The sequence below is a fragment of the Elephantulus edwardii genome, unplaced genomic scaffold (assembly GCF_000299155.1).
Source record: "Elephantulus edwardii isolate Elephantulus edwardi_28Jun2011 unplaced genomic scaffold, EleEdw1.0 scaffold00015, whole genome shotgun sequence".
NCBI classification, from domain to species: domain Eukaryota; kingdom Metazoa; phylum Chordata; class Mammalia; order Macroscelidea; family Macroscelididae; genus Elephantulus; species Elephantulus edwardii.
This window is the reverse complement of record NW_006399765.1, coordinates 14,613,534-14,635,906: the sequence shown is the minus strand read 5'-3', so window position 1 is coordinate 14,635,906 and position 22,373 is coordinate 14,613,534. Positions and strand designations below refer to the sequence as shown.

General features: G+C 41.1%; 1 protein-coding gene across 1 annotated transcript in view; it reads left to right on the top strand.

The window, feature by feature from the left end:
- Positions 1-22,373, top strand: part of CHD6 (chromodomain helicase DNA binding protein 6) — a 194,048-nt gene that overhangs the window by 91,452 nt on the left and 80,223 nt on the right. The window contains exons 9-16 of the mRNA XM_006881534.1: positions 187-273; positions 466-600; positions 5,445-5,566; positions 7,267-7,510; positions 8,573-8,749; positions 9,364-9,507; positions 12,173-12,428; positions 14,195-14,405. Of these exons, the coding sequence (XP_006881596.1) occupies positions 187-273; positions 466-600; positions 5,445-5,566; positions 7,267-7,510; positions 8,573-8,749; positions 9,364-9,507; positions 12,173-12,428; positions 14,195-14,405 (1,376 nt within the window). The remainder of the gene's footprint in view (positions 1-186; positions 274-465; positions 601-5,444; positions 5,567-7,266; positions 7,511-8,572; positions 8,750-9,363; positions 9,508-12,172; positions 12,429-14,194; positions 14,406-22,373) is intronic.

Sequence of the window (22,373 nt, the reverse complement as noted above, 5' to 3'; positions counted from 1 at the left end):
CCACCAAGTGGCTCTGAGGGGAAAAGACGGCAGTCTCCTCCCATGCAGTTTCCAGCCTCGGAAAAAAGGTGAGCTCTGAGTTAGTTCCAACTCTTAAGGTAGTGAGAGAGAGGCTTTAAAGATCAAAGGCTCAGGGTTGGAGTTGAGGGAAGGGAACTCTAAACTGCTTTCCTTTGTTCACATCAGCCTGATGAAGACTTGTTCAATCCCGACTATGTAGAAGTCGATCGCATCTTGGAGGTGGCGCACACCAAGGATGCAGAAACAGGAGAGGTGGGTATTTTGCCCTTTGCTCTTCCCACCTTGTCTGCCCTTCTTACTGTTTTGGGGAAATGCTTGGTTGTGACCTTTATTATAATTGCATTCGTTGGGTGTTTTTCCAGCAGGTTTTCAGAGACAAGCCACAGTATGATCACCCTATTTAAATAGGAAGAACTTCAGTTTCTCTCCTGTGTTTCCCACCAGGAAGTGACGCATTACCTAGTGAAGTGGTGCTCGCTGCCATATGAAGAAAGCACTTGGGAGCTCGAGGAAGATGTGGATCCTGCAAAAGTGAAAGAATTCGAGTCTCTTCAAATTCTGCCAGAAATTAAGCACGCGGTAGTGTATTATTGTTTTGCACCTTGTGTAACATACCTATCTTTTTATGAACTTGGCAATCATGACTGTCTAGCTGGTTACCCTAAAGTTCAAGGAGTTTTCTTCACTTTGTCAAACTTTACCAGCATTCAGCTTTAGGTCTGGGCTTTATTTTGGTGTATGTGGCATTTAATAAGCTTGAACGTAAGGTTAACATTGCTTGGCTTATGGCTCTTCTAAGGTAGAAGGAGTGAAAAGTACCTGGCGAATTCTTTCCTGTTTCTTACTTCTTTCCCCTGTTTTGTCAGTGATCTCTCTGTCCCTTTATTTTCTTTGCTTTCACTCAGCTGAAAGATTATTTGGGGATTTTTTCCCCCTTCTTTTGTGATTCATCTACATTTTGTCCTATGAGATTATCTATACCCATGTGACCTAAGTCACATTTTCCCCACCTCCCTGAAATGCTGATTTCTGTTGATCCTTCTCTCCTTCACTGTGTCTTCCCTCCTTTTGGTGATCTTGTGCCAATCATCACCTTATTCTATATTGCCTTGCCCTTCGCCCTTCCTAACATGTACCTCAAATCCATTCACTCATTTTTACACCTCCCTTCCTTGCCATTCCTGGTACCTCTCCAGGAGTGATTCTGCCCATGTGTAAACCTTTTCTCAGCTTTTTATAACAATCATCTTATACAATTATTTGTTCTTTAGTGACTGAGTTATTTCACTCAGCATGATGTTCTCTAGATGTATCCATGTTTTACTAATTCTTCCTTGGTTTTCAGTGTTACATGATACTCTGTTGTGTGACTTATTCATCTGTTGATGAGAACTTGAATTATTTCCATTTCTTCACTATTATAAATCATGCTGCGGTGGACATGGGTGTGCACACATCTTATTTATGTTGTAGATCTTATTTCCTTTGCTTATATATGTGGTAGTAGGATTTCTGGATTAAATAGTATTTCTTTTTTCACCTGGGAGATTCTTAAGGTTTAAGATTTAATCTCTATACCTCATAGGTTCTTAGTATATGTTTTGAATAAATTTGTTTTTCTGATTCTGAATTGTAATCATTTTGCAAAGAAATCCCAGAATTTCTGGGAAGTAGTTAAATGGAGGAGAGTATCAACTGAAAAGAGGTAAAATGGTGTTCAGAACCTGGTTAAAGTATAACTAACTAACTTGAGAGAGTTAAAAAGAAATACGACGACTAGAATGATTATAATTCCTTTTTTTTAAAATAGAAACAAAGAACCAATCATCTCTGCATGAAGAACTCATCTCTAATTCTTTATTATTATAAAACCTGTTGAAAACTAGAACCTATAAGGCAGAAACCTATCAGACAAGGACTTAAAAACAGTGTTTTCCACTAAAGAGAGTGATAGAAAAGTAATAATGCTGTACCTTGTGAAAGGAGGGAAAAACTGAGACTGCAAAAACAAGGTTTTCCTCCTGAGTTCCAGCTCTCACAAGGACTTCGTTGTGGTATTTGTGTTGTGTTTACATCTCTGGAGAGTTGGAGTCCAGAAGGCAAAGTTTCGAAATGTAAGTGGTCCTTGTCAGAGTCTGTTCAAAGGCAGCAATTTTATTTTGGATTTTGTTTTATCTTCTTTGAGGCATATTAAGTGCATAAAGGTATCTTGAGATTAAGAAAGGCAGTAAGGAATCTTTGTAGTTTATAGTATTCTACCTACATGTTTGGTTATGAAGTTTCTTGATAAACCATTTCTGTGGTGGTTTTTTTTGGTTGTTGTTGTTGGTTTTTAATTTGGGTTGTCAGTCATTTATTAGCATCTGGTATGACTGGATTCTTGCATGAGATTCAGTAAAGACCAAAGTAAAGGCCCTGCCCCAGGAGCTCTCAGACCAGTGGAGGAGGCGTGTGTCTGCGTGGACAGATAGGGCATCAGGCTGGTTAAATACGTGACACAACACAGAGATACACTAAAGGGGAGGCAGAGCATGGAGAGAATTTTCTTTTGAAGCTACTAAGAAGTTATCATCTAGAAGTAATCAGGACTCTTTCCCACTCTCAGCCTCCCACTTACTTCCTCAGTCTGACTGCATGCACTTGGCAAGTGCTTTTAGACGATTTCACATTTCCTTTCCTTTGCCATTTGTGCTTCCACTCTCTTCCCCATCTCACTTAACCGTGGTGTTGTCTCACACTTGTCATTTGTTCCACTTGCTTCTCCTCTCATTTAAAAGGCACATTTTGAAATTTTATTTTAAGAGTTCTAAAATGAAATGGTTCCTAAAAATAGGATTAAAACTTTTTATGTTTGTTAAGAAAGGATGACTCTGCATGATACTTCACCTTAAATATTTTGTTTTCTTTTTAAAGCTTTATATGTTGTTGGGTCCTGTTGAGACAGAACCAACCCATAGCTGACCCTCCAGTGGGTTGTCAGAGGCAGTTAATGATGAAACTCAGCAGCTGCTCCATGTGAGAAGCATAAGCAGTCTCCTCCTGTGAGATTTACTGCCTCTGCAGGGCCAGTTATGCATCACTTCCCACTTGATGGCATATAGCAATCACATCATTTATAATTACAGACAAAACGAACAATTGTTTCTTTTTAAGACTTTTAAAGTATTGATTTAGGAGGTCTTAATATGTCCATTAAATATGGTCCACCATAGGACCAACAGTCAACATTATGGTATATAGAGAAAGTATTAAAGCTGTCAGTGATTTCATCTTGCTTGGATCCACCATCAACACTCTTAGTACCAGCAGTCAGGAAATCAGGGGACTTACTGCATTGGGCAAGTCCCTGTCGGTCCCCCTCTCTAAAATGCTGAAGAGTAACGATAGCAGTATGAGGACTGTGGTGTGCCTCATTCAGGCCATGGTCTTCTCAATCACCTGCTGTGCATCAGAGAGCTGGACGATGAATAAAGATGACAAAAGAATTGATGCTTTCGTGTTAGAGAAAAGAATTGAATATACCGTAGACTGTCAAGTAAATAACCTGGATCTGGCTCCACAAAGACAGTGTGGCCTAAGTGTTGGTAGCTGCCAGGGCAAAGTGTTGTTAACTTTGGAGCCTGGGCTTTGACCAGTTATCTGACTCCAGTTTAAGGTACCAATAGCAGCCACAAAAGGTTCGCCTGGTCATAAAGGTGGAGCGGGAAGTCCAGGTTACCAGAGACACTAACATTTTTCTCTAGGAGAGCTTCTGGACCAGAAACTAGATGGACAGAAGAGCATGTGTGTGAACAAAGGAGACTTGAGTGTGGGGCAGGCCAGCTGGCTGTGGCTCATAGTTGAACCCTTTCTCATGCCCTGCCCTGTCCTGTCCCATGGCCATCTCCTGAAGCACCTTTGTTCAGAAATTGATGAGACGCTGTTCGGCAGAGCTCCCACCACACTTTTCCTCTAACTTCCATCTCCCTTCCCTCTTGGCTTAGCCACGGAGGCTTGTGCTGGAGCCCCCCTCAACCTTCCTCCATGTACTCCACAACCAAGCACTATTAACAGAATCAATCAATCTTTATACTAAAAAAAAAAATAAATAAAAAATTAAATGTGGGATAGACTCTCCACAACATTTTTTTACAACTCTCCACCAGATAGAAAAAAACCAAACTGGTTTTATTGCATAATAGCCAAAATTGATTAACAGAAGAGAATGCACATGCAGAAGCTACATAAAAAGTAGCCAACACATTGTAAGTTAATGTATGACATATCTGATGTCATGTCTGTAGATAGAAATGTAATTTCTTTTAAAAATCATGTTATGCAAAACTAAAACTAGGAAGCCTTCATCTTCTCTGTTGACGGATCCCTGGTGGCGCAGTGGTTGTAGTGTTTTTGGTTAGCAGCACAACTCAGTATGACTCCCTTGCGTTGTAACTGGAGGGTCAGCTGTTGGATCTTAACAACTGTTGTGGGAGAGAAAGATGTGCTTCCGTAAAGATTTACAGCCTCAGAGATCCTAGGGGGCATTTCTGCCTTGTCCTGTAGGGGCATTGTGAGTTGGAATTGACATAATAGCAGTGCTTTTGAGTTTTTTGGGGGGAAGATGAGGGTGGGGGTTTTGACTGCTTAGAGAAAAGTTAGGGGATTGCTGTTCTTGTTAGTTGCCATGGAGTTGACTTTGGTTCATAGCAGCGTTACAGACAGCACACCTGAACCTTGCCTTTCTCTGCACCATCCTCACCAACTCTGATTGGCGTGGACCCATTGTTACAGTCACTGTGTCAGTCTGTCTTGTTGAAAGTCTTCTCCCTTTCTCTGGCTCTCCACTTTCCTAGGATGGTGTCTCTTTCCGAGAACTGGCCTTTCCTGACAACATGCCTGAAGTATATAAAACCAAGTCTCACAATCCTTGCCTCTAAGGGACTAGCACAAGGATTTGTAATTTAAGAATTTTGCCTTACATATTGACTTTGAAACCTAACCAGTGAGATTTCCCACTGTTCTTTCCTGAGTGTTCTCCCAAGCACAGGAAGTAACGAAAAGAAGATTTTATCTGTAGAAACAAACAAAAAAAAATCTGATTAATACTGATTTACTCGGAAAATCCATGTAAACAAGGTATCTAAATGCAAGTATAGGACTATATATAATTTATCAAGAACTTAGATGGATCTAAGTTCTCTTCTTATTTAACTACTTGCAAATGTTCTAGAGGAGTTCTTAGCTCTCACTGGTGAGAGCTAGAGAATATAAAGCCCAGAAACATATTTTAGAATCTAAAGATGATTAACTGCAGTTTGGAATCAGCCTTAGATCAGTTTTTTGAGATTTACTATCATCCTCACAAGTACTCAGTATGCTTACACATTTTATAATCTAAAAAAATCATCTCTCTGTGCATTGTGCTTTCTGCTTCCTTCCACCAGGAGCGGCCAGCTTCGGACTCATGGCAGAAACTTGAGAAGTCCCGGGAGTATAAGAACAGTAACCAGCTCCGGGAGTACCAGCTAGAGGGAATGAACTGGCTCCTTTTCAACTGGTATAACAGGTGAGGAACTAGACGCAGTCCTGTTGCCACGGACCAGATTTCTCCACGTGACTGCGCCTGCAGCTGTGTTGTTGCTGTATCCTGGAATGCTAAGTGTGAAATGGTCAGAGCGACACAGTCACCCAGTTAGGTATGGCATGCTCGGTGGTACGGAGCTGCAAACCAAGAGGCTGCTATTTCAAAGCCACCAGTCAAGCCACAGGAGAAAGACGAGGCAGTGTGCTCCTATTGCTAAGATTTGTAGCCTCAGAATTCCAGTGGGGTCAGCATGAATCGAAATAAACTCCATGGCAGTGAGTTCTTGAATCTCTATTTTATGCATATAAAAGTTGGACCACAAATAAAGAAGGCTGAAGAAGATTTGATACCTTTAAACCTACAGAGACTATGGAATATACTGGGAGCTGCCAAAAGAATAGACAAACCTGTCTTGGAAGAAGTATAACCAGAGATTGTGTTAGATGAGGATGTCAAGACTTCATGCCGTGTACTCAGACGTTTTATCGGGAGGGGCCAGTTCCTGGATGAGGACGTCATGCTTCTCAAGTAGAGAGCGAACAAAATAAAAGGCCTTCAATTAAATGCATTGACCCAGGGGCGGCAACAGTAGGCTCAAGTCCCGCAGTGATTTTGAAAACGGTATAGGCCCAGGTAGTGTTGCGTTCTGTGCACAGGGTGACGATGAGTTCAAGCTAGCTCCATGGCACCAGCAATGGTAATAACATTTTTTGTTGTTATATCAGATATTTTCTCCAACTGAAAGGATTGATGCTTGATATCATTGACTGGGTGCTTTTCTTCTTTGCTAGTCAAGTTGTTGTTGTTATGTGCTGTCACGTTGCCTGAGTCAACTTAGATGAGGTGGGGGGGAGAATCCTGTAAGGCTCCTTCCTCAGGTTTTCCACTGAGCGTGACTGGAAGCAGCAGTGAATCTCTCCTTGGCCCTGCCACTCACTTGTGAGCAACTTATGGTCTGGCCTTGTCCTGTCATGCTTAGGTCTGAACTCTTTGTGCCCTGATTTTACTAGAACTTTGCTAACACAGGTGAAATTTGAGAAACAAGGGCTGAGGCTTTCTTCACATCCTAACACCTACCCAACAGTATTGAATTTTAAAAGGAGAGCGTGTGATGGAAACAAGCCAGAAAGGGACTCTGTGTCCCTGCCTTGTCTCTGCCACGTAGTCATCGTAAGTCAGAAAGCAGCACCACGCTTCCTCCTGCTGGGTTCTGGGTGCTCCTCTGTCCAGTGAGGAGTTCGCTCGGGGGGTTGCCACGCACCTGTCAAGTCACAGCTTCGTCTGCTTGTGTGACTTTTGGATCACCAGAAGAGACCAGTAATTTTAGCCTAATAAAGATTTTATTATGTTTAATTGGCTCCTTGATGACATAAAAATAAAACAAAAAACACAAATGTTTTTCTTCTTCTTGATCTCCATTTCAGCTCTTTTAATTAAAAAAAATTATGAGCAACAGTGAAAGAATCTTTTCAAGAGAAAAGCAAACCTGGGGGAGTAGGGGAGAAAATGGGGAACAATGAATTAATGGAGATCCAAGTTTTCCGTAAACTTTTGTTAACATACCAATTAAAAACGGGAAAAAAATTAAGATATAGATCAGGGTGTGCTTCTGAAGTCCCATTAGATAAACCCACCTCTTTGTATTGTTGATGGTTGACTTACCTGTGTTCCTTACTCTGCAGAAAAAACTGTATCTTAGCAGATGAAATGGGCCTAGGAAAAACCATTCAGTCCATCACATTCCTTTCGGAAATATTCCTGAGGGGAATACACGGCCCTTTCCTCATCATCGCCCCTCTCTCCACCATCACCAACTGGGAGCGCGAGTTCCGGACGTGGACCGAGATGAACGCGATTGTGTACCACGGCAGCCAGATCAGCAGGCAGATGATCCAGCAGTACGAAATGGTGTACAGAGACGCACAGGTAGGCCTCGCACGGCTCCCCGCGAGCCAGGACAGGGCTCTGCAGGGCCTCGGGAGAGCCAGCCTGTGCTTGGTCTGCAGGGCTGTTAATGCGCTGTGCCGCCTCGACTCACTGTCAGCTGACTTTGAGGAGACTTTTGTCTATTGAGCATGCTTGATCCTTCCTGATAGAATATTTCATAATAAAACACAGGAATCCAGGCTCAGTTTTTCACTCAGGACACTTGAAAGCTTGGCTTATGAAGTCAATTTTACATGCACATTTTGTCTGATGATGAAGAAAGTCAGTAGAAGAATCAATGTACAGAAGAAGGGCCTTCAGCCAGGAAATGAGGAGAGGAGATGAATAGATTTGACAGAGAGCGGAAACAGTCTTCCCACAGCTTAAAGCACAAAAGAATTTTTTTCACAATTATTTTTCCATTTTTTGTTAAGCATAGTCACTTTGCTGAAATAAGCTTGCAGACGCAATGCCCTCAGCACAGGTTTTGGTAATTAAGCAAGGTGAGAATGAAATGAACCCAGCTCGCAGGAAGTCAGTGCTTTCCCTGGAGGAGTTCAGTAGACAGCAGAAGAAATACTTGGAAGGCGTTTTAAGATGCGCTCCAGCACCAGGCAGCTCTGCCCGCAAAATGGGACAGGCTGCAGGTGAGGATGTGTGCTGCAGGCCTGGTAGCACTTTCCCGGTGAGTTAGGATCATTACTTTCACTCTGTGCTGAAACCCAGTAAAGAAACTAATCGTATTTAACAAGTAGTGAAAGAGAGTTTCGTTTCCTTGGGCGGCCTAGGCATGTTAGGAACCTGGTCCTAGTTGAGAATGTGTGAATCAGCCTTTCACACTGCTCCTCTTTGTCAGCTTTGTGAAGGCACATGTTTTCTTTCTTGTTTCATTGATGTAGTAAGCTCTCCGTCTTAACTCCACGGTTGGTTTCCTGCTTAACGTCCCACCTGGACTCACCGTGCTTGCTGGCTTCTCACCTAGGCCCTAGCATTTGTAGTGTAATCCCTCAGGGCCTGTGAGCACGATTCATAAAGCTGCGCTTTCGGTTGTATCATTCTCAGGGAAACCCCCTTTCAGGAATCTTCAAATTCCACGTCGTCATCACAACGTTTGAGATGATCCTGGCAGACTGCCCAGAGCTGAAGAAGATTCACTGGAGCTGTGTGATAATTGATGAAGCCCACAGATTGAAGAATAGGAACTGCAAACTCCTGGAGGGTCTGAAGCTCATGGCCCTGGTGAGAGTCAGCCGACTTTCTACTAAACACAGCTTCCCTCTCTTCACCAACAACGTTTTTTAGGAAGCATTCTTTAGCCATTCTGCTTCCAGATGGCATGACTCGTGCAAACTCCTTTTACTCTGGGTTTTCTCTTTGCCCTTTGTAGTTGTGACAGTATAGGGATCAAGATTTCTTTTGTTAGGCATGGGGTTAGCATTCCAACTCTGCCATAGACTAGTTCCCAAAGGAACACAGGGGAATTGTAAATGCCATAAACTTTGTGACCTGGATGTAGAAGGTGTGTTGGCTGGTTTGCAGGCTCCTGATGATCAAAGATGATGATGTTTTGAAAATGACTGACTTGGTGTAATGCCCAGTTAAAGGTGGCTAGATACCCCATGATACCAAGTGAGTAAGTGAATGATGACCTAAGAGGCAGGGCCATTGAGAAGAAGACTGAGCCTTTTATTGACTGGACCCTTACAAAGGGTGGGTACCCTGACTTGCTATAAAAGCACAGAGAATTACCCCACCTTGAGAATAGAATACCTGAACTCCGTTTTCCCACCAGTAGTCAACTGTATTGGTCCGAACATGGTCCGTCCTGTTCTTTTGCCTTTTCATTTGCACAGGAGCATAAAGTCCTACTCACCGGGACGCCCCTGCAGAACTCTGTGGAGGAGCTGTTCAGCCTGCTCAATTTTCTGGAGCCGTCTCAGTTTCCGTCAGAGACTGCGTTCTTGGAGGAGTTTGGAGATCTGAAAACAGAGGAGCAGGTAAATAGCGGTCCGAGCGACAGTGTGGACCGTGGGATGGCTACCTTCACCATCAAAAGAAAGCAAATCACGGTGGGGACAGACCTTCACAAGTGTTCACATCCCCGCTAAAATCAGGCTTGGTGTCATTTGTTCCTGTTGGGGAGAGGAAGCCAGTTGTGGCTCCGAAGGGAGTTGTGTTGGCGTTGGTTGGCACGACTTGCACTGCTAACCCAGTGCTGGTGCTCAGGAGAAAGGGGAGCAGTTTCCTCAGTTTACACTTTGCTGAAAACTGCTTGAAGGTCAACTGTGGATTGGTTTTGACTCAAAAGTGAGTAGAGTTTATTACTATAAAAAAAATTATTAATCTCAAACGTGTCAGACTTCTGCCTTCACTGATGTCACTTGAAAGTTTGATGGCTTTGCCGGTAGCCACGACCCCAGAAGCCTGAGCTTGCTTCTGCTTCGCTCACCTTTTACCCTCCCTCCTTCCTCATCTGAAACATGTTCTGAGGTAAACAGAATACACAGATTACCAGATGGAGCAGGCTGTCTCCTCTCTGGAGTAGTTGAAGTTCTCTTTTGCCAAACTAGACTTTCTCAGTTTTCAAAGACCTTACTTTCCAAGTCTGGGTAATTGAATTGAGAGCTGATTCAACACATTTGACATTGTTAAATATCTATTTAGTATTATCTACGAGGGGTTGTAGAAATTAGCCAGAGAAATGTAAATGTCATAGAGGAACAAGCTGACAGTGGCAATGGCAGTCTAAAAACACGGAGGTCACGTAGTTCGGTAATCTTCAGGAAGATGGGTACAGTTTCATAAAGTGAAGACTGTTTATACCATAATTGGAATCATGGGATTTACTCAGTATTACAGCATGGTCTTGAAATGGAAACAAGGTAGATAAATTTGTACAGTGACAGACCAGAGGGAATTATTTTGTGGGACTATCTGGAAAGACAGGTAGAGGAAATTGGTAGGCAGTTAGAAATGTCATGCAAAGGTTTGATCACAGGAATGTCATAATTACTTCTGCTAAATTAATTTAGTGATACTGTGAATGTGGGTTGGGGCAGAGAACTTGAGGACTGAGAAGATTTGGGAATTTCTCTGGCACATGTCAAGAGTACACTCTAGTTCCAGTCTGTTTCTTTCTACTTCTGGTGCAACTCGGACTTTGAGAGAAGTGAATAATGAAACTTAATTCCCCTTCTCTACATTTGCAGTATCTGTCGTTCCTAGAGTCAGCTCGAAGAGTCTCTTCATTTTTGGCCCATTAGAAATGCATCCCCTTCTCTCATTGCACTTAATTTGTGGTATGCATGTTTTCTTCTTCCTAGACTATGACCTCCCTGAGGACAGACAAGGCCCACCCACATCTTCTCCAAAGTTGTGTTTGTTGTGTTGACCAGCACAGTGTCTGGCATGTAGTGTACTCTAATGACTCAAGGTATGACTCAGTGAAGGACACAGCGGAGCCCAGCATGCAGCAGATTGGAATTTGTCTGTCTTTTAACAATTAGCTAGCAGTGTCTTTTCTCTTTGGATTCATACCGTTTATTACCCATTTGGGGCATTCCTGAGTACTGTGGTTGCTAAAATCAAGTTCTCATAAAGGGAGTAGGTTTAGGATTGGAATTAGTTAATTAGGAGAAAATGGTATAGATGACATCAAATGTCTGTATTTTAAACCACAATAAGTAAAAGTTTTAGAAAGCATCTGTTTCCAGAGTGAACCATATTCATCATTATTTGAAATATGTAATTGTTATGATTCAGTCTGTTTCTTCAGGAAGCATATAACTCAGCATCTCTTGCACACAACCTACTTAGGCAGACTCGACCTATTTTGAAATTTTTCCAGTAGTCTTTTTTCTGACTTGAAACTTAATTTCTTCTGTACTTGAATTTTCCCTCCCCTCTCACCACCAGTATTAATTATACAGTTGGCATGTTTTGGTTCAGGGTTAACCTGGGTATCTTGATTTTGAGTCCTTATTGTGCCATGTCGTTTTCAGGAAATGGGGCAAATCTCCATACTGGTACAGCCCAGTGAGTAAAGCTGCAGTGCAGTGCCAGGATTTTAGGAGAAAAAACGGACCAGTTATAGCATAGAATGCCTCCTGACCAAAGTACCCTGGATGGGACAGTTTCCATGTGTTTCTGTAGAATGAATGTTAACTCTTTATGTACTGCTACCAAACATGTGTGCCATTATTATTACTTAGAAGATGTAGGGACACAATCTTTTGCCAGATTGACTCTGCCTTTTACTCTGTTCTTCCAGCATCTAAGTCTTCCCTTTGTCATTTATCATGTGTACTTCCTAACATGGTTTACTATGTCCTTCAGGTAATAATTGTGTGCGTGTATATATTAAAGAGAGAGAGTGTTCTCCATCCTCGAGAATGTTTTGGGGTTTTTTTTATCATTTTTCCTGTGTATTTTGTAAGGTTGTCCCATAGATTTTTAAGAATTACTTCCTTGTAAATCAGTCCCCTTTTCCCTTCTTAGTGTTTTTATAAACAGCCTGTGCACGGTGATCAGCCAGTTCTTTCTTTAAATCTCTTGCTGCAGTGCTGTGATTAGATGGTTGAGACTATAGTGAAGACTAAAATGCCCCAGTACTCTCGTCAGATGTAGATGGGGCAGGTGAACAGGTCTCATTTCCCTGAACAGGTGAAGAAACTGCAGTCTATCTTAAAACCAATGATGCTTCGGCGCCTGAAAGACGATGTGGAAAAGAATCTTGCTCCCAAACAAGAGACAATCATTGAAGTAGAGCTGACTAATATCCAGAAAAAGTATTACCGTGCCATCCTGGAGAAGAACTTTTCCTTCCTGGCCAAGGGAGCCAATCAGCACAACATGCCCAATCTCATCAATACCATGATGGAGCTGAGAAAGTGCTGTAACCACCCATACCTTATCAATGGTGAGTTGGGACCAGGGACTGACTGAGGCCTTGCATGCACCTTTGCCAAAAGTTCTGATAATCAGACATCTCTTGTTGAGCTACGGATATGCTCTAAAGAAGAGCGGTTGCCACAGAGGATATTCCAACTCATGATGGCTCCATATACATCAGAGTAGAATATATAGGGCCTCCAGAGGCTCACTTTTCAGAAGTAGATCACAAGGCCTTTTTGTCAAGCGTGTCTTGGTGAACTTGAACTTTTAGCCTGTTGGTTAGAGAGACATGTTTACCATTGGTACCACCAAGGGATTAGATACAGTAAATTGGCTTACACTTGATTGCTAACACAATTAGAAATGCCCAAATAGTTTACCCCCAGCTTTCAAGTAAATCACAAACACCCACCAGGATCCGACTACACCAAGCTAAAGGCTTGGCACCTAACAACAACAACAACAAATCACCAAGGGACTCTCCTTTATATGGTAGGATCTATATATACATATATGGTATGCTCACCTTTTTTACAGAGCATAAGTTAAGGTTCAAATAGGTGAAGTGGTTTGCCTGAGTAATCTAGTCTACTAAGTGAATAAAGCCCAGGGCTGGACCTAGTGATGATGCTGGCTCTATGTCTGTAGTGCCCCATTTCCTATTAAGAGCCTAGGGCTGGACCTAGTGCTGCCGGCTCTGCCTCTGTAGTGCCGCATTTCCTATTATGAGCCCAGGGCTGGACCTGGTGCTGCTGGTTCTGCCTCCATAGTGCCCTGTTGCCTTGTCAGCAGACAGCTCCCACTCATCAGTCTGCTGCCCTTGGTTTACATGCAGTGTACTTCATTTTTTCCATCTTGGGACAGGTAAATGTATTACTCAGTTAAATAAATGATAATGACAATGAGGTTCACATGCTGTGCACAATTATAGAAGTTGTAATACAAGGACTTCTGGTGTCAGTAATTGCAAGAGCTCAGCCACTAACCAAAAGGTTGGTGGTTCAAACTTACCAGTAGCATCACAGGACCAAAGACCTAGCCACCGACTCATAAAGATTTTTAAAAAATCCCTTTCTGTTAGGTCAGCTTCCGACTCAGTAATCTTATAGAATGGACCCATATCGTTTCCATGACTATAATCTTTACAGAAACAGATTGCCACACATTTTTTTCAGCTAGCATGGAAATGTTTTAACCACTGTGCCACCATGACGACTCCTATAAAGATTCCAGGCAGCTTAGGAAATCCTCTAGGGCAGCTTTACTCTAGAACGTAACTGAATTGAAGTTGACTTGATGGCATACAATAATCAGATTGCACAGTGTGGGGTAGTAAGGTTAGAGATATGTGGAATTGGGGGAGGGGGAAGCTCAGTGTTTAAAAGGAGCAAGGAAGATTTTTTCCCCCCCAAAAAAAACCCTTTGAAAAAAAATTTGAATGAAAATGAGGCTTGGGTTCTCTTAAAACTGGTCAAAACTTGTCTTAAGAATTTTACATTCTTGGAGGTTTTTTTTCTTGGGGTGAGTCATCTAGGATTTGGTAACACAGAGGCTGCTCTCTGCATGGTGAGACTTGTGGAGATTGGGAGACCTGTGTCCTCTGCAGAGCAGCTCTGCCGCTTCACCCGAGGCCCCCCTGGGTGCACGGCGTCTCGAGGGACTGCCTGGCATCCAAGACCTGAGAATGCACTGCAAACAGATGCCGCCGTGTTTCCTAGGATCTGTAAAACAGAGAGCAGCTTTTGCCCCAACATTATGTTCAAGGAATAGTTTTGTTCCGTTCCTTTTCAGGGGCGGAGGAGAAAATTTTAGAAGATTTCCGAAAAACCCACAGCCCTGATGCTTCTGACTTTCAGCTGCAGGCCATGATTCAGGCAGCAGGGAAGCTGGTGTTGATTGATAAGCTACTCCCTAAGCTGATTGCTGGCGGCCACAAAGTGCTCATCTTCTCCCAGATGGTGCGCTGCCTCGATATCCTAGAAGATTATCTCATCCAGAGAAGGTGAGAGTTGCGTCAAAGCTGCAGACCATTCCTTTTCCTTTATGTCCTTCTGATCCATTAAAAAATGGAGGGGAAAAAAGACCTCCTAAAGATTGTTTAAAATTCAGAGTTAAATCTTGTGCCCAACTATCTTCCGGTTTAAATTCAAGTTTAACCATTTGGAGTGAATTTTGCATAGCCTCACTTGTAACATGCTTCAATAGTTTCTTCTCCCCCTCCCCACCACCCCGTAAGAAGTGGGCAAGGAGGTGCACTGCCAGCCCAGAGGCTTGAGGCTCGAATCCACGGACTGCTCCAGGGTAGAAGGATGAGCCGTCTCCTCTGATTTACAGCCTCTGAAAACCCGCTAGATGATCAGTTACAGTCAGCTTCCAACCCCAAGACAATGAGTAGTAGCAGAGGTGTTTTGTGTTGGGTTTTTTTTTAAAAACTGCATGTTTATTAATAGTCATTTTAGTTGGAAGATAAAGAATTCAGAAAGCATTAGAGGTTTTAAAACAATATATTTATTTTCATCTTCTTCTCACTTAAGAGATAAATACGTCCTACAGAGCATCTCTTTATTTGATTTCTAAAACAGCAGAAGGTGGCAACTGGTAAATGAATAAATGGAGGAGGACATTTCATGTTCTTTCTCAGCAGACCTTCTAAGATTTCCTAATAAACTAACTATGAGCATCCCAACCCAGTTTATTTTCGTGTTCATATTCCTTTAATTCCTTGACCCTAAAATTCCATTATTCCTGCAGGTGGACTGTCAAGTGTCATACGGGTTGTTTGGATTCTGAGCGAGTACTATGTTTGCTTCTTTCTACACTCTACCTAAGATTTCCAGTCCTTTCAGTGCAGTAGCGGTGATAGCAGGATTATAAATTGAGCTTTTTTTTAGAGATTTCTTGTAAAAAAAAAACTCGTGTGTGTGTGTGTGTGTGTGTGTGTGTGTGTGTGAGAACCATCAAACTGGATCTGACTGGTACCAGGAGGAGATTGTCCCTCCTTCTCCAGCAGAGCACCTGATGGATTTGAACTGCTTGTCTCTGGGATCGCAGTGAAGCTTCACCATAAATTGATCTTTTTAAGCTGTATTCTTTGTGTTTTTTGTTTTTTTATTTTATTTTATTCGTATTTATTTTCTTTTTAACAATTCTTAATGATGAAAGACTTTTCAGCATCATAGACATTATTAGCTTTGTTGATTGTTATGTGTGTTCAAGTTGCCTGTGACTAATCACAGCCCTGTGTACAACAGCTCTGAAGCCTACCCTGTCCTAAACCAGTCTCACTGACTCCAACACACCTACCCCCGTTGCCCCAGTTACTGTATCAGTCCATCTTATCCAGGGTTTTCCTTTTCTGCACTGTCCCTCCACCCTTCCAAGTACGATGTCCTTCTCCAAGGACCGTTCCCTCCTGGCCTCAAGCCTAAGTTTGTGAGATGGAGCTTCAAAATCCTAGCCTCCAATGAGAAACTTACTTTCACCCTTTCCAAGACATTATTATCTTATTAGATTATTAGCCTAGTCATTGCTAAATTTTAAAGGAATTTGTTCTTTGCATATGGTGAAAACAGCACATTTCAGTTGTCTTAACAAATATTACTATCCTATTAGAATGTTTATTACTTTTGTAGTTTATAGGAAGTATTAATGAAAATGATATAAATGGCTTTAGGATATGTTGAGTTTGAATGTTGCATAAATCTGTAATCTGATTAGACAAAGAAGTAATTTCTTGGAACCATATAGTGTAGATTTATATGCAAAAAATTCTTGAGACTTGGTGTTTTGTTTTCTTTTGTCCTTTAAGAAACCTAAAATGAATGCATCAGAACCAGTCATTTTATAGACTCACTATAGATTATGAGCCTATTGTTAGAACATTTGCAAGTTATAAATATATATATTCCATTGTTCTTCATAATATGTGCAACTATTATAGTTTTCCAGTTTTTAAAGAATACACACAAAAAATGATTAACAGTACAATGAGCAAACTTTTGCTAAGTATAAAAATATGCTTATCATTGTAGTTTTTCTTTTCTCATTTATTATTCATTCTGTTTTCAAATAGTTTTGTAAATAGTACCGTTTCTTTTGCATAATTTTGATGATTTGCATGCTATTTCTAGAGACTGTCCGTATTTTTCAGCATTTTAAGAAACTATACATATCTGTTTCATTTCATTGTGTATAACTCTCATTCTTCGGAAAATTCCAACATTTCTAAAAAAAATTGATTACGTCCTTTAGAAAAAATGTTTTATTTATATATTTTTCAGCAGTGTATAAGAATGAGTCATTTTCTTTACTCTGATCAATATTTACTAGTCTTTGCTAATTTAGTCAGTCTAAATTACAGGCTCTTACTTTTGTCTTTCTGATTACTAGTATGGGTGAATATTTTTCTGTTTATGAGTTACTTCTTTCCTCCTTGTGACTTCCTTGTTCATGTTCTTTTCTGTGGCCTTTGCTTTTTTGTTATTAAGTTACAGGAATTATTTGTTTACTTAATAACAAAGTACAAATACTATCTTCAATACTGCTTTTTTTATTTTTAGTCTTTTATTTATGGCTGAGTTATTTTGCTTGTCAAATCTCTGTCTTAAGTTACTTAAAATAGTCTTACATATATTTAGAAACATTGTCTCCAACTCCCAGCTCTGTATTCAGAAGAATTTTATTTTCATTCTTTCTTGGTTTCTTCATCTGAGCCCCAACCAGTAGGGTTCATCTGGTTCTAATATGATCATTACCCTTCTCTTTTTCATTTTCTTTTCATCAGTGTTCTGCATGCACGTAACGTAGAGTCCAATCATTGTTTAGGCTTTAGAAAAATTGCATTTTCATAATTAACTGCCTGCCCTTCTTCCCCCTAGTGCCCTACTCTGATTACTGTCAACTTTTGATGCTATCTCTTTTGGTATTTATAGTTATATTTCATGATACCTGAGACAGTTATAGTTATATTTGATATGTTACTCTGTATCTAGTGGGAATGCTGGTGGCCTAGTGGTAAGAAGTTGCACTGCCATCCCGAAGGCGCAGGGTTCAAATCCACCAGCTGGATGGTCATTTTCTCTATGTCATTAACTTCCTCTGAAAACTCTCTGGAGGGTCAGCTGTGGGTTGAAATTGGGCTTTTTGTGCCTACAGAAGGACTTTCCGGTAGATTCCCTTAATTTTTGTCTTCTGACTTTAACCCCTAGGTGTTTGGTTTCTTTACTTTTTCTTTATATGATTATTAGGACATTTTCTTCTCATTTTCCATTTTTATCAACAGGTACAGTATTTCTTCTTCTTTTGAAGATAATCATGACAAATTAAAAAAAAATCTTCCTGCTTTGCCTGTTTTCTCCAAATCTTATTTTTCTCTTTATTTTGTATCTGTCTTTAGAATTCTGGATGTCCTTTTTATCCATCTTTTCTAAATATAGGAAGCATTTTATTTTAGATTCCTTGACACTTTTCTGTCCTGTTTTCTTTGTGACAGTCCATTTTCCTGTCAAAAACCTTTTAATATTGCCACAAGTGTGTTAGGTTAGCTCTCCCCCCATCCTTTTTTTCTTTTATTTGACTTTATCGGTCCCTGACTCTTTGTCACCTCCATCATGCTTATTGAGCCCACCCAGTGCATTCTTTATTTTAGGTGATGTTTTAAAATGCCATTTGAGTCTTCAGTAGTTGTCCACTCTGGTGAAATTTCCTAACACAACAATATGTGTTGTTATTATTAATCCATTTTTTACATTACTGAACATAGTTTAATGATGTTGTTGTCGTCATCATGTGCCATCAAGTCACCTGTGACTCACAGTGACGCTAAGTACAACAGCCCTAAACCCTGCTCTGTCTTGTACCCATCTCTGACACACCCACCTCACTAGTTTAATAGCTGTTTTAAAACTCTTGACTGGTAATTATATCATCTCAAGATTGGCATTTGATAATTGCCTTTTTATCCCCCTGACAGTGGAAACCAGAATGTTCTGTTTCTTTATGTGCTACACAGTTTTGTTGGGGTTTCCATTAGCATTTTGAACATTATGTCGTAGAGATTCAGAATAGTGTCATACTGCTCTGAAGATTTCTTTTTATTTGCAGGCAGTTGACTAAGGTAGACTTGAACACTAACTGCCAGTATGATGAGCAGATCCAGTCTCAGTTCAGACATTCTTTGGTTTTTTTTTTAGGACATTTCTTTAATCCTCATGGCTGTTACGCATATACACAATAGAAGACGTACCAGTTTAACAATTTCTACATGTACAGTGCATGTATATTGATTACATCCTTAGCCAGCCACTCTTAGCTACCTTTTCTAAATTTTTATTTTCTCATCAGCAAACACTCACTGTCCCCTAAATTCGCTTTCTAATTTTTCAAGTTGTTGCTTCCAGTTTTTATCCATGATACATGCATTGATCATTTCGGGGTTTTTTGTTTGGGGGTTTGCGGGTTTGTGTGTGTGTGTGTGTGTGTGTGAGAGAGAGAGAGGGGGGAGGTGTGTGTGTACATCATCAAATCAGATCTGACTGGTACAGAAGGAGATTGCCCCTCCTTCTCCAACAGAGCATCTGGTGGATTCGAACCGCATGCCTCTGGGATTGCAGTGCAGCTTCTTGCCACTAGGCCACCAGAGCTTCCTTGAGCGTTTCTTATGGTTGGCATGTGAAGGTTAGAAATAGAGAAGAAATAGTAGTTTGAATATATGGTGTTGGTGAGAGAAATGAGGCCACAGCATATCATTAGTCAGAACAAGGCCAGGGCCAACTGTGAAAGACATCATCAGTTGCTCTTATGCAAGTTGAAACTGAAGAATATACAGGTCCGAACCACATCGTGGTCACTTGAGTATATTCCACCTGAATTTAGATACTGTCTCCAGGATAGACATGATGCATTGAACATTAATGACCAAAAACCAGACAAGTTGTGGGATGCCAAAAAAAGTGTCATTCATATGTAAAGCAAGAAGTCACTAAATAGACATGAAAGAAAAGACACTCTAAAAATTGCTGTACAATGTGTTGCTCTTCTTGTACCATTGGGTTGGACCAGACTTACAGCTGACCGTCTAGTAATTTTTCAGTAAATCACACTAGAGGATATTGCTCGCCTTTTCTGAGTAGAGCAACTGATAGGTACTAACTGCATAGAAAACCAAAAATGAAAGGAAGACATTATGAGAACGGAACAGATGATTTCAAAGGGCAGCTACAAATGGCAAAGCAGAGTATTAGAGGGTAAAGATTTGGAAGTTAGAAAACCGAGAGGGAAGAATACAGTGGCATTTCTCAGCTGACAGACATGGAAAAATTATTTAAGACTCAAGTTACAATACTGAGACTTTCTGTGGACAAAACATTGTATGGAGCATACATCAAATGAGGGTAGAAGCATTCACAGAGTCACTGTACCAAAAAGATTGCTCAACACTTAACAGGAAGTAGCTTGTGATCAAGAAGTGAAAGAATAAGCCCAGTCTAGGCTACACTGATATGTCTTGAAGAAGGTGAAGCCAGAGTGCTCCTTGGAGACATCACTCATACTTTGTGCATGTTACTGGGAGAGGGACATCATGCTTGGAAAATTGGAGGGTCAGGGGGAGAGAGGAAGAGCCTCAGACAAAGAAACTGACACAGTGACTTCTGCAGTGGTCTTGAGTGTGTCAGTGATTGTAAAGATGGCATAGGCAAGGACAGGATAGGATAGTGTTAGATCTTCTCTCCATAGAGTCGAATGTGTCATACGTAATAGCACCTAACAACAACAGGCTGCATTGAAGGCATTAGTAAAAAGCTGTGAGTCCAGTAATTGATGAAATATAAATTGTGTTTTGACAAGCAGCTGCAGCCCTGGACATGCTCACTATTCTATGCCAAGAAATTTGGAAGACCGTTTACATGGCCAACTGACTGGAAGAAATCCATATTTGTGCATGTCTCAAACATAAGTGACCCTGTAGAATGTGGAAATCATCCCACAGTGGCCTTAATACCACATGCAAGTAAAGTCTTGCTGAAAAATTATTACCAAATGCTAAAACAATCCATGGTCAGAGAATTGCCAGAAATTCAAGCTGTATTCAGAAGAGCCCATGGAACGAGGTGAACCTTGGAGGGCTGATGCCAGATAGGTCTTGGCTGAAGGCAGAAAATGCCCGGAAGATGTTGACTTATGATTTGTTGACTATGCAAATCATTGTAGATTTTAATAAAATGGATAACATTGAGAAGAATGGGAATTCTAGTGTTAAGAATATTTAATTATGTTCAAGCAGATCCTGAGCATGGACCAAGAAACAGTTGCTGTAAAAGAACAAGGAGATACTACGTGATAAAAGATCAGGAAGGGTGTGTGTCAAGGTTATAGTCTTACTTCATACTGACTCAGTCTGTTAACTGAGCAGATAATACAAGAAACTGGACTGTATGAAGAAGAAGGCGTCATCAGGATTGGAGGACGTTTCATCAGCTACTGTGATACAAAGGTAACACACCTTGCGCTTTGAAAGTAAATAAGAATTGAAGCACTTAGGAAAATCAAAGACCACAGGCATGACCATGAATTACACCTCAACATAAAACAAAAATGCTCTCAGCTGGACTAATAGTCAGCATCATGACATGTGGAGGAAAGAAAGATTTAAGTTGCCGAGGATGTAACTACTTGGATCCACAGTCAAGGCCTGCAGAAGCAGCAATCATGAAATACAATGTTTTGTATCAGGCCATTCTGTCGTCATCCAAGGTGTACCTGTTCATCTCTCCTTGTCCAGAAGGGGAAGGGAAGTAAAGCAAAAATGGACTGCAAACAGTTGGTACGAAACCAGCAAGTTTCAACATCCACGACTCTGAGAAAAGGAAAACTGTATGGTGCCCAGTTATCACCTTTGATCACTAAAAGGGAGCACAGTAGAAGATCCTGGATAATGGGGTAGAAATGTGTAACAGAAATCAGAACACAAAAGAAAGCCTGGCTTCCTGGTTTGAGAGAGACTGGTGGGGTAACTGAGACTGTGGGCCTAAGTCACCCTTCAGACCTGAAATAAAACTCACCTCAGTGTCTCAGCTTTTAGCCATGCACGAGACAGGAACTACTCACTCCCCAGAACAAAGTTCAAAGAGCAACATTTATCTGAGAAGAAATAGACAGGAAGGAAGGGGTAGACTAGAAGGATTAATGGAAATGAGAATTACAGAGGAACTGGGAGTAGTGTGATTACATTGTGAGCATTGTCATTAATGTTATAAAGCAAAATGTGTATAAATGTATGGAAACAAGTAAAGTTTCAGTGGAATCACAATTTTAAAAAAATCAGTGAGGGGAAGAAAAAATTCAGTGGTTCAAACCCCTTAGCTGCTTCGTGGGAAAAAGATGTGGCAGTCTGCATGTATAGCCGTGGTCCCCTAGGGTGTGCTCTTTTGTCTGTTTCAATTGTTACTTATTTATATTACTGTCTCTCTCCCAGCTGTAGTTGTTACTCACTAGAGAGTTGATCTGTTAGAGTCTTGACACCCTCCCTGCCAGAAGTGTTCCCAGGATCAGAGACTTTCCTAGTGTCTTAGGCAGTGGCGCTGTGGATTCTACCAAGCTGATCAGAATCTCTGGGAAATGGACTAGATTGACTGTGGTAGTGATAGTGATCACTGCTTATCTGCTGGACATTGTCATTGGGAAACCTCCGATACTTGTATTTTGGGGTGTTGTATTTGTCTCTCTGGCCTAGAGGTAAACAGGAAGCTGGTTAGAGAGGAGTGATGAGAGCTGAGGGGTCTCAGTAGTTCTCTCTCTCTTTGCTTTAACTGTGATTGACATTTCCTGCTGTCAAGTCGTTTCTGACTCATAGCATCCTCGGTCAGGTTTCCAAGGCTGTAAATCTTTACAGGAGGAGACTCCCCATCTTTCTCGTGTCGAGGAACTGGTGGATATGTAACACCAGCCTTTATTTTGTGTGTGTGTGTGTGTG